The 12,894-nt window shown below is 49.1% G+C and overlaps 1 protein-coding gene across 2 annotated transcripts in view; it reads left to right on the top strand.

Annotated features, from left to right (window-relative positions):
• The window catches only part of SLC41A2 (solute carrier family 41 member 2), a 160,217-nt gene that overhangs the window by 120,799 nt on the left and 26,524 nt on the right, over positions 1 to 12,894 (top strand). For both annotated transcript variants that reach the window (XM_088454350.1, XM_088454351.1), the window contains exon 9: positions 6,758 to 6,889. In XM_088454350.1, the coding sequence (XP_088310476.1) occupies positions 6,758 to 6,889 (132 nt within the window). The remainder of the gene's footprint in view (positions 1 to 6,757; positions 6,890 to 12,894) is intronic.

The raw sequence follows: 12,894 nt of genomic DNA, 5'->3' as shown, positions 1-12,894 counted from the left end.
AATACTGTGTACATAAGAACATAAGTTTACAAGCTTTTTTTTTTTTTTTACATTTTCTTATGTCCCCTTGTCCTACAAATTTTACCCATTTACATTTTTCCTACCTTACCTACTTCTTAGATCAATATTCCGACCTAAAAATAGTACCGAACTGTTTGTCTCTTCCATAGCTTTCGTATTAATATATTGCATGATTATATTGGAATGACTTACCTTTTAAGGTCAAATATTTTAGTGGTATCCACCCTAGTATTTCTGTCTGAGATATGACTGATTGATTGAGCATGGTTGCCGGCTATTAACATTCCATGCAGGTAAAAGTAACAGTTTTGGTCTTTGGCTGGTCTATACTATACATGTTACTGACAATTCTTTTTTCTCAAACCTGAACTAGGTATATGGTAAATTAAATGCGATCTGTGCATAATATCTCCATTTCTTCTTCGGGGTTCTTGGGGTCCACAGCCAATACGTTGGGGTATATGGTCCAGACACCAAACAGTTAAACGAGCTCTCAGCTCCCAGGATGCACCAGGTCCTCCCCACATATACCCCGCCCCAGGCCATAGGTAGTCAGTTCTTCTGTTTGGTGTTGTTGACACCACATGCAATGGGACTGCAGAAGCAGCCCCGGTGGAAAAAAAAAGAGTTCGGCTCTCCACCTGAGCTGGCGGCACGTGCTGACTGAAGGGAGAACCGGCTCCACCTACCCCCTCCGGCGCCGTAACACTGGTGTGAAGCCAGTGATTTCGGCAGGGGCGCAGGGCCCTGGACTGCAACCGGAACAGGATATGCAGGTAAGGTGGTGTCGGTGGCCGCTGACGCCGGGACCACGTGGCGGTCCGGCTTCCGGCGGTGGGGACTGGCCGGAGGCACGCTTCAGTGAGGAGCCAGGTAAACTGTCTCCCACACTAGACCACCGGGACGTGACGGATCCTGACAGCTGGGGACTAGTGGCGGTGGCTAGGTCAGTGTGCCGGGTGGATCCATGCAGCATAGGGGAGGTTTGCTTTTCCCCGGCGGCCCCTCCCCCAACCCTCACGCGGGCCCAGTCTAAATGTTCCTGCGTCTGGGTTGCTCCTCCCAGCCTCCCTCTATTTGAGTCAGCCAGAAACCACTCTCAGGTGCTTTCAGTGGCTGTACACTCAGGAGGCTGGATCAGTCTCCCTGTATACCTCTCCCACGGTGGCAGGTTTTACAGAGCTCTCTACCCTACTAAGCCTGGGGCTGTTCGTAGTGACAAGAGCTTAGATTGCATATGTTCACAAGGGTGTTTTATGCATTGCATGTGATTTGTATGCTGTGTGTGGCACTGCCTTTTATGTCTGAATAACTGTCAGTTTATAATCTATCACTGTTGTTTTCTCCCTATAACCCTCTGCTACAGGTGTGTGCGTAGTTGGGGAGAAACAAAATCACATGTGTACTCAGAACTTGACATAAGAAAGCGTTATTATGTCTAAGGAGTCTGAAAGACAGGTGGCTGAAGCCCATGTGCTGGTGTCTTGTATGGCCGCAAAGCAGGGTTATCCCCACAGGATTTCATACAAAATGGATTGTGTGGTAACTGCTTTAGACAATCACCGCATCAGTCAAGTTTACCAGCCTCTGGACCAGAATCCCCTTGGGCTTCTTTTTCCCAGATTATGGCTCAAGTGGCGGAACGTTTGGTTGCCCCAGCACCCCCAGTATGGTGGTACCCGCAGAAAATGCAGCCCTCTATGGTTGTGCCCTCTATGTTTCCATCATGGATGGACATGTATGCTGGTCGAGGCATGGCATAATCTTCAGCAGCTTTTCAGCAACCGCTACAAGCTGCTAGATCTATGCAGCCAAAGACCAGACGGCATTTGATCCCTTTACGCAGGCCAGGCCACAGAGAGGGGTGATGACTCTGGTACATCCTCAGAGGAGGAAGAGGTACATGATTCCTCTCAGGAGTCTATCTCCGGAGAAGATGAGGATAATTTTCAGTGGCTGATGTCCCTTTTTTGATTAGGGCAGTCAAAACTGTACTGAATATAGATAAGGGGGAGCCTCCGCAGAGAAAGGCTCCGTTATTTAAGCGCCAGAAGGTGGTCAAGGCGGAGTTCCCCAAATCAGAGCACTTGTCGGAGCTTATGGGGGAAGCATGGAGTTGTCCGGGTAGGAAATTCCATCCTTCTAAAAAGGTGGCAGCCTTATACCCACTTCCGTCAGAAGAGTGTGCTAAGTGGGAAATCCCGCCGTCTGTAGATGCACATGTGGCACAGCTGGTAAAGAGTGCCATACTGCCCATACCATCTGCATCCTCTCTTAAAGATTCCACGGATAGGAGGCTTGAGGATTGTCTTAAGGCAATTTTCTCGCTCTCGGGAGCGGCCACTCGTCTGGCTATGGCTACGGCTTGGGTTTCCAAAGCCATTGAAGAATGGATGAAGGCACTGGCAGAATCTCTGCCAGAAGCATCCAAGGAACAGCTGGAGATTTCCTATGTCAAGGAAGCAGCATTTTATCTGGGAGACGCGGCATTAGATGCTGGTATACTATCTTCCAAAGCATCAGCGGTCTCGGTCGTAGCACGCAGAGCCCTGTGGTTAAGAGATTGGAAGGCGGATGCGGGGTCGAAAAAGGCCCTAGAATCCCTTCCTTTTACGGGAGGTATTCTCTTTGGCACAGAATTGGACAAAACTGTGGCTATGGTGGCAGTCTCTAAAATGGCTGGCCTACCTTCAGCATCTGTGACCAGACCTAGACGGTCGTCCTTTCAGACTTTTCGGCCAGAGGGTAAGGCCAGATGTCAACCCTCAGCGAGATGTGGTTCGGCAAAAAGAACGGGGTCTAAGAAACTTTGCCGAACAAGCGTCCGGCTTCCAGAGCCCAAGATAAACCGGTGGCCTGATGGGACGGGCCTCCCCCTGGGGGACCCCAGGGTAGGAGACCTACTTCTTCAGTTTGCAGATGCCTAGCATCTCACAACAACAGATGCCTGGGTTTGGGGGTATGCCCTGACATTCTGAAGAAGTCTTCCCCAGAGATTCTTTTGCATAAACCCAGTGGTGGGTTCTGTAAAAGCCTTGGCCCTTCAACAGGCTATACAAACCCTGCTGTTGTCGGGACATCCCGGTTCCAGAGAATCAATTACGGAAAGGATTTTATTCCAGTAAATTTTTGATTCAGAAGCCAAATGGGTCCTACCAGCCTATTCGAAACTTAAAGGGGCTCAATACATTTATCCAAGCGCCTAGGTTTCGTATGGAAACACTGCGGTCGATTGTGTTGGCAATGGAACCAGGGGATTTTATGGTGTCCTTGGATATCCAGGATGCATATCTGCATATACCAATCACCCTGCCCCACCAGCAATTCCAGTTTCAAGCTCTGCCATTTGGCCTGTCAACAGCTCCTCGAGTGTTTACCAAGGTTATGGCGGTTATGATGGCATGTCTCAGATGCCAGGGCATCAGGATTCTGCCATACTTGGACGATCTCCTGTTACTGGGAGTCTCCACAGGAGTTGCGGAATCATTTGGGACTAACTGTGTCCTGTCTGCACAGTCATGGCTGGGTCATAAACTGGAAAAAGTCGTCGCTTCTCCCGATGCAGCACATGATTCATTTGGGGGCACACTTGGACTCCATGGTACAGAGGATATATCTGCCGGAGGACAAGATTGCAGCTCTGCAGTTGTGGATATGCAGATTGCTTCACAACAGACGGGTGTCTGTACAGTCAGCAATGCGGGTGCTGCGGTCACCTTCAGTATGGTGGAATATGCCCAGTTTCACTCGAGACCATTGCAGCAGTTGATTCTCTTGCGCGCTGGAACAGGTAGTACCGTGTGATCAAGTCTCAGATAAATTCATCTCTTACCGGAGGTTCGGTTATCCCTGTCATGGTGGTTGCAGACAAGCCATCTCAACCAGGGTCGTCCATTTTGGGTGTCAGACTGGGTACTTCTCAAGACCGATGCCAGTCTTCACGGCTGGGGGGCAATGACGGGTCTACACACGTTTCAGGGGAAATGGACGTAGGCACAAAGTCGTCTGTCTATAAATATCCTGGAACTAAGGGCGGTATTCAGAGCTCTACTTCAGGCTCAGGGAATACTAAAAGGCTGACCTGTTCAAATTCAATCCGACAATCGCACCGCGGTAGCCTACCTCAATCATCAGGGAGGCACACGCAGTCGGGCGGCCATGACCGAAGTATCAAGGATTCTGGTTTGGGCACAGCATTACCTCCCGACAGTATCAGCCGTGTTTATACCAGGGTCCTAAATTGGGAAGCAGACTTCCTGAGTCTGCAGGAGGTAAATACCGGAGAGTGGGCTCTGCATCCACAGGTATTTCAGAGCCTGGTGGACAGATGGGGGTCTTCCAGAGATAGATCTCATGGCCTCAAAGGAGAAACCACAGGATACCCAGATATGGATCCAGGACCAGGGATCCAATGGCCGAGTTTGTAGACGCGCTGGCAGTAAGATGGCATTACAGGCTAGCATATCTCTTTCCGCCGTTTTCTCTTCTTCTCAGGGTCATCAGGAAGATCAAGCAGGAAGGCAGTACGGTGATACTAATAGCTCCGGCGTGGCCCAGACACCATTGGTTCACCGATCTACAGTGTCTCTCCATAGACACTCCGTGGCCTCTGCCGATAAGGCGAGATCTATTAATACAGGGTCCCTGCTTGTATCCGGGTCTGCCTCATCTGTCTTTGATGGCATGGCTCTTGAGGCCTCCGTCTTGAGAAAAAAGGGATTTTCTGATTCTGTGATAAAGACAATGTTGAAGGCATGTAAACCTGCTTCGGCCCGCATTTATTATAGTTTGGCACTCGTTTTTTCAGTGGTGTGAAGTGAGAGAATATGACCCTGAGGTTTTTAGGGTCTCTAGAGTGCTTTCCTTTCTTCAGACTGGGTTAGAAAAGGGGCTCTGCTTGGCCACCTTGAGGATTCAGGTTTCTGCTCTTTCGGTCTGGTTTCAGCGGAATATCGCTCTACTGCCGGATGTGAGGACGTTTTTTCAAGGTGTTCTAAGAGTTCAGCCTCCCTTTGTTCCCCGGTAGCCCCGTGGGATTTGACGTTAGTTCTCAGGGCTCTACAGGCTCCTCCGTTTGAGCCCCTGAAATCAGTAGACCTCAGGTGGCTGACAATGTAGACTGTGTTTCTTCTCGCTATTGCATCTGCCCGCAGGGTGTCTGATTTGGTAGCGCTTTCCTTCCGCTCCACCTTTTTAATATTTCATCGGGATAGAGCAGTACTTCGTACTAGGGCGGGATACCTTCCGAAAGTGGTATCTCGTTTCCATATGAATGAAGAGATTGTGGTCCCAGCGTTTCAGGCTACAAGCCTCTCATTAGGTGAGGCTTCCTTGGATGTTGTCCGTGCGCTACGAATTTATGTGGCTCGCACCAACGGCATGAGGAAGTCTGATTCTGATTCTGTCATAAGCGTGGCTTGCCAGCCAATAAGCCAGATGGATTTGTATGGCAATTTCTCAGGCATACACACAGGCCAATCTGGTGGTGCCGGACTCAGTAACGGCACATTCCACACGGTCAGTGGGACCTACGTGGGCGGCCCGCCGCGGTGCCTCTGCGGAACAATTGTGCAAGGCAGCCACATGGTCTTCCGTCCACACCTTTGTCAAATTCTACGCATTTGACACCTTTGCCTCCTTCGGGCGTAGGATTCTCCTTTCTTCTGAGACACAGGAGCATCCCCGCCCTTAGGGGTACTGCTTTTGGGATATCCCCAATATATTGGCTATGGACCCCGTAGAAGAAAATAAGAGTTATGGTATAACATACCTTCGTTAACTCTTTTTCTTCGAGGTCCATGGGGTCCACAGGACACCCACCCTAACGCACCTGGTGTTTTGGGTATCTCTTTAATTTTCCTCCTCTGTGAGAGATTGGTCTAGAGAATATGGTTTCTTCCTTCTTATCTTTTGTCTTCTCCTGCTTGGGCTTGGCGAACTGACTACGTATGGCCGGGGGTGGGGTATATGTGGGGAGGACCTGGTGCATCCTGGGAGCTGAGAGCTTGTTTAACTGTTTGGTGTCTGGACCATATACCCCAACATATTGACTGTGGACTCCATGGACCTCGAAGAAAAAGTTAACGAAGGTATGATATACCATAACTCTCATTTTTATATATATATATATATATATATATATATATATTGTTGCTTATCTTCTGCCAGTGATTTAAAAGGAATATACTGGTAATAAAAGTGCATGCGTTGGTGCAAATGTTTTTGGGTTTTTTTGCTTTTGAAACATTTTATGTAATAATAAGTTTTCTGAAAGTGGTCAAATTATTATTAGATTTAAACCTGGATGTCAATATGTAAGTATACTACTATACTACTATTCTTCTACATATGTTGACATAAGTAGAAACCAAACAGAACGTGCAATAAAAATAAGCGTATTAGTGGTTAAATCTGCTTTGTGACTGCATTGCCACAAAGGTGCAGTAACAAGCCAATAATGAGTTTGTTCTATAGTGACACTGCACCATTTTCGGACAGAAATATTATCTATATTGTATTATATTTCTCAGTCTGGCTAATCTGGCTAGTGTGGCCGGCTTCATCGGCGCTCACTGCACCGCCGAAAGAGCCGAGTCACTGCAGATGTAAAAGGAATCTGTCCCGGGTCTTGACTTTGGTGTAAAAGGGGTATAAATAACATAGTTATTTGTAGTCAGTACCGTTGCAAAGAAATGTATTTCCTATGTTGTATTGACATTTTGTTTTATTTCTTAAGGTATTGGAGGAAACCTAGTAGCCATACAGGCCAGCAGAATTTCTACCTATTTGCATTTACACAGCATTCCGGGAGAACTGCCAGAGGAGACTACAGGGTGTTACCATCCTTGTAGGACCTATTGTGGTACAGGTATATATTGTTTGTTCTTTATTTAAAATTGAATTTACATATTTGTCTGATATTTTGTATTTAGCATTATGGTCTCTATTAAACCCCAAAATGAATTTTTTCTTACTCAACTAGGGATGAGTCTGGGCCACAGTTAAACGCAAATACCCACAAAGCCCAGTCTCCTCTATTCCCCGCTCCCAGGCAGAGATCCTCAGTTTTGAGTTTGGTGCCGGCAGGAGCTTGGGCACCAGATTTTGGGGGGGCTACTTATTTTATTTTAATTTTAATAGTTTTTTTTATGAGTGCAGTGGAAGGCGTCCTATAGGCCGCCCCCACTGCTACTACAGCGCCGGTAGCCGCAGTACCGGTGACTGGGTCAGTGACTTCGGCAACAGTCTCCACTACACCAAAGCCACAACTGGTGCTCTTCGGGGAAAAGGTAAGCAGTGGCTCTTACCCCCGGAGCAGGAGACCTCTTTCGATGCTGGCAGGTGGTAGCTCCTGGTTTACCGCTCCACTAGACCACCAGGGATTTATGTGTGGTACAGGGGCTGCTTACTAAAAGCAGCGACGGCCATTTCCCTGAGGTTTTTGTCACAAGGGGGAGGCGGGTGCTTCCCTGCTCGCCACTCCCCCCACCCCTGGGGCGCGCTTTCCCTATGCAGCCAGTAAGCCCCAGACGCTTTCTCCCTTCTCTCCTCCCCCTCCTAGACACTGGGCGGCCGTTTTACAGCATAGTCTGCCTCAGCACTGGAGTGAGAAGTTTGGTCTTCGGTCTCTTTTATAGCCTGCTCCTTGCAGCTTCGCTTAATTACCGCTCTTCCTGCTGTTTTAGCTGGATTGTTGAGCTATTTAGTCCACTTTTCTGCATTAAGAGGTCTGTGTGCATGTGAGTAACTGTGTCCTTTTATTGTGTGCCTCATTTTATTAAGGTGTAATAAGACCAAACACCAAAGATACAGTCGCTTCAGCACTGCGCATATGCAAGAAATATGGTCTTGATATTTCTCAAGATCCAGAGCAGGATGGCCTGTGTGCTAGTTGCTTTGGAGCCCTGCAGCAGGTGATTGCGCCCATGGAATCTAGTCCAGAACTATCTTGGGCATCACGTCTGACTCTGGTAATGTCGCAATTTGTAGACCGTATGTCACTTCTGGTTCGACCTGTCCCTGTCGCTGTGCCACAGCTGCCAATGGCCGAGCCACCCTGAATGCAGACTTTTGCACAGTCAGTACAAGGGTTGGCTCAGGTATCCACATCCTTTCAACAGATGCTTGATAAGGATAGAGCTCCTAGGTGTAGGCCTGCTCCAAGCGAAAGCTTCACTCCAATAACTGGCGGAGGTTCGGATTTAGAAGTCTCTTCTGATGGCGAGGCTAGTGCTTCTATTGCAAGCGATGTGGAGACATCTCCTGTATCTGAGGAAGCTATGTCTCCATAAGACGTAGAGGCTCTTAAAAGGGCTGTAAAAACGATCCTTGTAGTGGAGGACTCTGCCAACCTCCCAGATGCAGGGCACCTGTCTTTAAAAGACAGAAGAAAACAGTGGGGGAAATTCTGTCGTCTGCACAGCTAGAAGACCTCCTAGTGGAGGCGTGGACTCACCCTAGCAGGTACTTTCAGGTTTCCAAGCATATTGCTACCTTTTACCCTCTCCCCGCAGCGGATAGGGCTAAGTGGGAGTCTCCTCCCCCGATGGATGCCCACATCACGCGGCTTTTTAGATCATACTCATGCTACTTATTCCTAACAAGGTATCTCTTTTCCCATGGACAGGAAGCTGGAAAAGTTCCTAAAGACAATTTATGTTAACGCAGGGGCTCTGGCTCGTCCAGCTCTTGCATCGGCCTGGGTGGCTAAAGCTGTGGGCCACTGGGCAGACACTTTGGAGGAAGGTCTTACCTCTGGTGCACACAGATATGACTTAGTTACTATGGTTACACATGTAAGAGAGGCAGCTTATTATCTCTCCAAAGCAGCCATAGATTCAGGAATTTTAACTTCTAAGATTTCTGCTTCAGCAGTTGCAGCAAAGAAGAGCACTCTGGCTGCGCACCTTGAAGGCGGACACAGAATCCAAGAAGGCCCTTAAAGCCCTTAATAATTCGGGTGATGTCTTGTTTGGTCCAGAATTGAACAAGATAGTTACTACATTAGCAGATTCTAGATTTGCTTTCTTGCCATCGGTTACCACCTTGAGATCCAGAACTTAAACGTCTCGTTCCTTTCGTCCTCAAGGCATGGCCAGAGGTCAACCATTTCCCAGAAGCCAGGTCTCTGCTTCTAAAAGCTCCAAGCCCAGATTTAAGCAACCCTGGTCCACTAGACGTCCAGCTACCAAGCTGGCAGACAAGCCTACCGCATGATGTGGGAGGCCGGCTACTTCGATTTTCGGCAGTGTGGATGCAGACCACAACAGATGCTTTGGGCAGAGGCTCCGTGTCTCAAGGCTACGTTCTCCCCTTTCGACAGCGCCCACCTTCCCGGTTCTTTTCCACTGGCCTGCCTACACAGCCAGAAAAAGCAGAAGCTCTCGAGGCGTCTGTTCGTTCTCTCTTGGCCTCGGGTCATCATTCCAATTCCCCCATCCCAGAGAGGGGTAAGCTTTTACACCAATCTAATTCTGGTTCAATCCAGGCGGCTCCTTTCGACCCATCCTCAGTTTGAAACATCTAAACAAATTCTTCGAACTCCCAGATTCCGCATGGAGTCCCTTTAATCCATCATTCTAGCCTTGGAACTGGGGGACTTTATGGCATAGTTGGATATACAGGATGCATATTTACATATCCCTATACAAGCCAATTACCAACAATTTCTCAGGGTTGCTATCCAAAGCACTCACTACCAGTTTCAACCGTTGCCCTTTGGTCTGTCCATGGCCCCTTGTGTGTTCACGAAGGTCATGGCAATGATGGCAGCACATCTGCGATGAAGGGGAGTCAGAATATTACCATACCTGGACTACTTGCTTCTACTGGGGGAATCTCAGACAGTTCTCAACGATCACATCCATTTGAATGTAGAGCTCCTGCAGTCTTGAGGATGGATCAAAAGGTCCAAGCTATCTCCGTCCCAGGAGCTGCTCCACTTGGGAGCAGTGCTGGATTAAAGAGCTCAGCGGTTATTCCTCTCTCCGGAAAAGATTTTGACTTTGCAGACCAAAATTCGCAACTTTCTCAGTCCACGTTGGGTATCCATGCACTTGTGCATGCATTTTCTGGGGTCATTGGTTTCAACGTTCGATATGGCGGAGTATGGTCAGCTCCACTACCGCCTCTCCAGGGTCTCATCCTGAAAAAGGTGGATCAAGTCTCGCCTGAACCACAAGGCTCAGAATCTACTTCTTCCTCATGAAGTACGTCTCTCCATGCAGTGGTGGCTCCTGCCATCACATCTGTACAAGGGACACCCATTTTGGATCCAGGACTGAGGACCTCATTCAGAGTCGGTCGAAGCGGCCGCACGGTCGTACGGAAAAAGGGGCCGGATATTCAAATGATTCCCTCGCAAGTTGCGTCCCTAAGTTCGGATCGGTAGTTGGCCGACCAAGGGTAGGAAACGGTCGGAAGACAAAAAAATACGCCCCCTTCTCGTACGCTTTGCACGTCATCCCCGGGCATATAAGGATTAATCGAGACCATCGGGAACCATCGGCACTGGTCGTAGAGCTTAAGGTTGACCATACCCTCTCTTAAGCTCTACGATCATGTCAGTGTAAAAACTTCCCATGTCACATGTGTCATGACGCTACTTTGTTAATTATGCACTCCCATAATCCGTATGCACTCCCATAAAACGCCGTTCGCATAATGAGGCACGCCTGCGTTCGGATCTCCACTCCCCCGTTTTCAAGCACCTTCCCCTGTTACCACCCACAAACGCCTCCATCTGTCACTCAAACTACCGACCTGGCTGTGTTCAAGGAGAGAGAAATTTCTGATGGTAGCGGCTAGTTTGCGCACGCGCATTGCGAACTTTACGCATGCGCAGTATAGTGAACATCGGTGGCGTACGACCGTGCGGCCGCTTCGACCGACTCTGAATGAGGTCCTGAGTCCTTCTCACCACTGATGCCAGTCTTCAGCGGTGGGATGCGGTAACTTGTCACCTAACGTTTCAGGGACATTGGACGCATCAAGAGAGTCGGCTGCCTATCAGCATTCTGGAACTTCATGCTGTGTACAGAGCTCTGTGTCAGGCATAACACCTCCTTCGGGGACGTCCAGTGAAGGTTCAATCGGATAATGCCACGGAGGTGGTCTATATAAACCACCAGGGCAGCACTTGAGTTCAAAATTGGGAAGCAGACTTTCTAAGTCATCAAGACGTCCATGCAGGCAAGTGGCCACTGCATCCAGAAGTCTTCCAAGTATTGGTCCGTCGATGGGGCCTACTGGACATCGGCATGATGGCATCTTGCTCAAACCATCAACTTCCACTATATTGCACCCGCACCTGGGATCCGGAAGCACTACTGGTGGATGTGCTAGCGGTTCCTTGGACCTTCCTTCTTTATTCTCTCCCCCCCCCATCTCAATGATTCCTAGGATCCTTCATAAATTCAAGCTGGAAGGAGGCACTCTGATCCCGGTGCTCCGGATTGGCCTCGATGTGTGTGGTTTGCAGATCTCACGGGCCTCTCCGTAGACTCCCCTCTACAACTTCCGCTGCGGCCAGATCTGCTGTCTCAGGGTCCGTGTTTCCATCCGGACCTAGCGAGGCTCACTTTGACGGGGTGGCTCTTGAGACATCCATTCTAAGAGGAAAGGGATTTTCTAGAAGAGTTGTTAGGACCATGCTGCAGGCTAAAAAGCCTTCTGTGCGTGTTTATCACAGGATTTGGCATACCTACGTTACATGGTGGTCGACCAGGGGTCTTAATCCCAGGCCTATTCGTCTTTCCTGGATCCTTTCCTTTCTACAGACGAGTCTGAATTTAGGCCTCCAGCTCTCGTCCCTGAAGTTCCAGGTTTCGGCCTTGTTTGTACTCTTCCAAAGGCAGATAGCTCTGCTGCCGGAGGTTCAAACCTTTTTTTCAAGGAGTTCTCCATGTTCAGCCACCGTTCGTGTCTCCTGTGGCATCTTGGGACCTTTGTTTGGTTCTACGAGCTTTGCAGGCGGCTACGTTTGAGCCGTTACCGTCGGTGGATTTGCGCTGGCTCACTTGGAAGACTGTTTTTTCTCCTGCCCATCCCATCTGCCTGGTGGGTGTCTGATTTGAGTGCTCTTTCTTGTCGCTCCCCATTCGCTCCCCATTTTTGGTTTTCCATTCTGACAGGGCTGTGCTACGGACTCGCTTGGTCTACCTTCTTAAAGTGGTATCCCGTTTCCACATTTATCAGGAGATTGTTGTTCCTGCATTCCAGACTGCGGATTCTTCTCAACCAGAAGCTTCGTTGGATGTGGGAACGACCAAGGAGATCCGTAAGTCAGACTTTCTCTTTGTTCTGTATGATGTTTTTAAGCGGGGCTGGCCGGAATCTAAGCAAACCTTGGCCCAGTGGCTCCGTCTCACCATTCACCATGCTTACTCCCTGGTGAACCGCCCTGCAGCTACCATGGTGACAGCATATTCAACACGGTCATTGGGGACTTCTTGGGCAGCACGCTGTGGGGCTTCTGCAGAACAGCTCTGTAGGGCTGCCACATGGTCGTCTGCTTATAACTTCATCAGGTTTTATGTATTTGATACTTTTGCGTCCTCGGACGCCGCCTTCGGGTGTTCTGTGCTCAGTAGCGTCCCCGCCCATAGGGATCTACTTTGGGACATTCCTGTACCCCCTAGTGGAGGAAGAAAAAAAGGAGACTTATGTCTTACCTCTTAAGTCTTTTTCTTCGACTCCAAAAGGGGGCACAGGGCAGCCACCCTGATGCACCTATCTGTAGGGGGGTGTTTACTTGGTGACCGGTCCAGCTGTACTCTCCATGGTATCGACGATTCTGTATATATGCGGCCTTCCTTCTCTTATCCTCTGCCTCGCTCCTGCCGTGGGCTTGCAAACTAAAAACTGATGTGCCTG

This window comes from Taudactylus pleione, unplaced genomic scaffold (genome assembly GCF_031769625.1).
Source record: "Taudactylus pleione unplaced genomic scaffold, aTauple2 ptg000040l, whole genome shotgun sequence".
NCBI lineage: Eukaryota > Metazoa > Chordata > Amphibia > Anura > Myobatrachidae > Taudactylus > Taudactylus pleione.
Note: the sequence above shows the minus strand (reverse complement) of the source record. Positions and strands in the feature narration are given on the sequence as shown.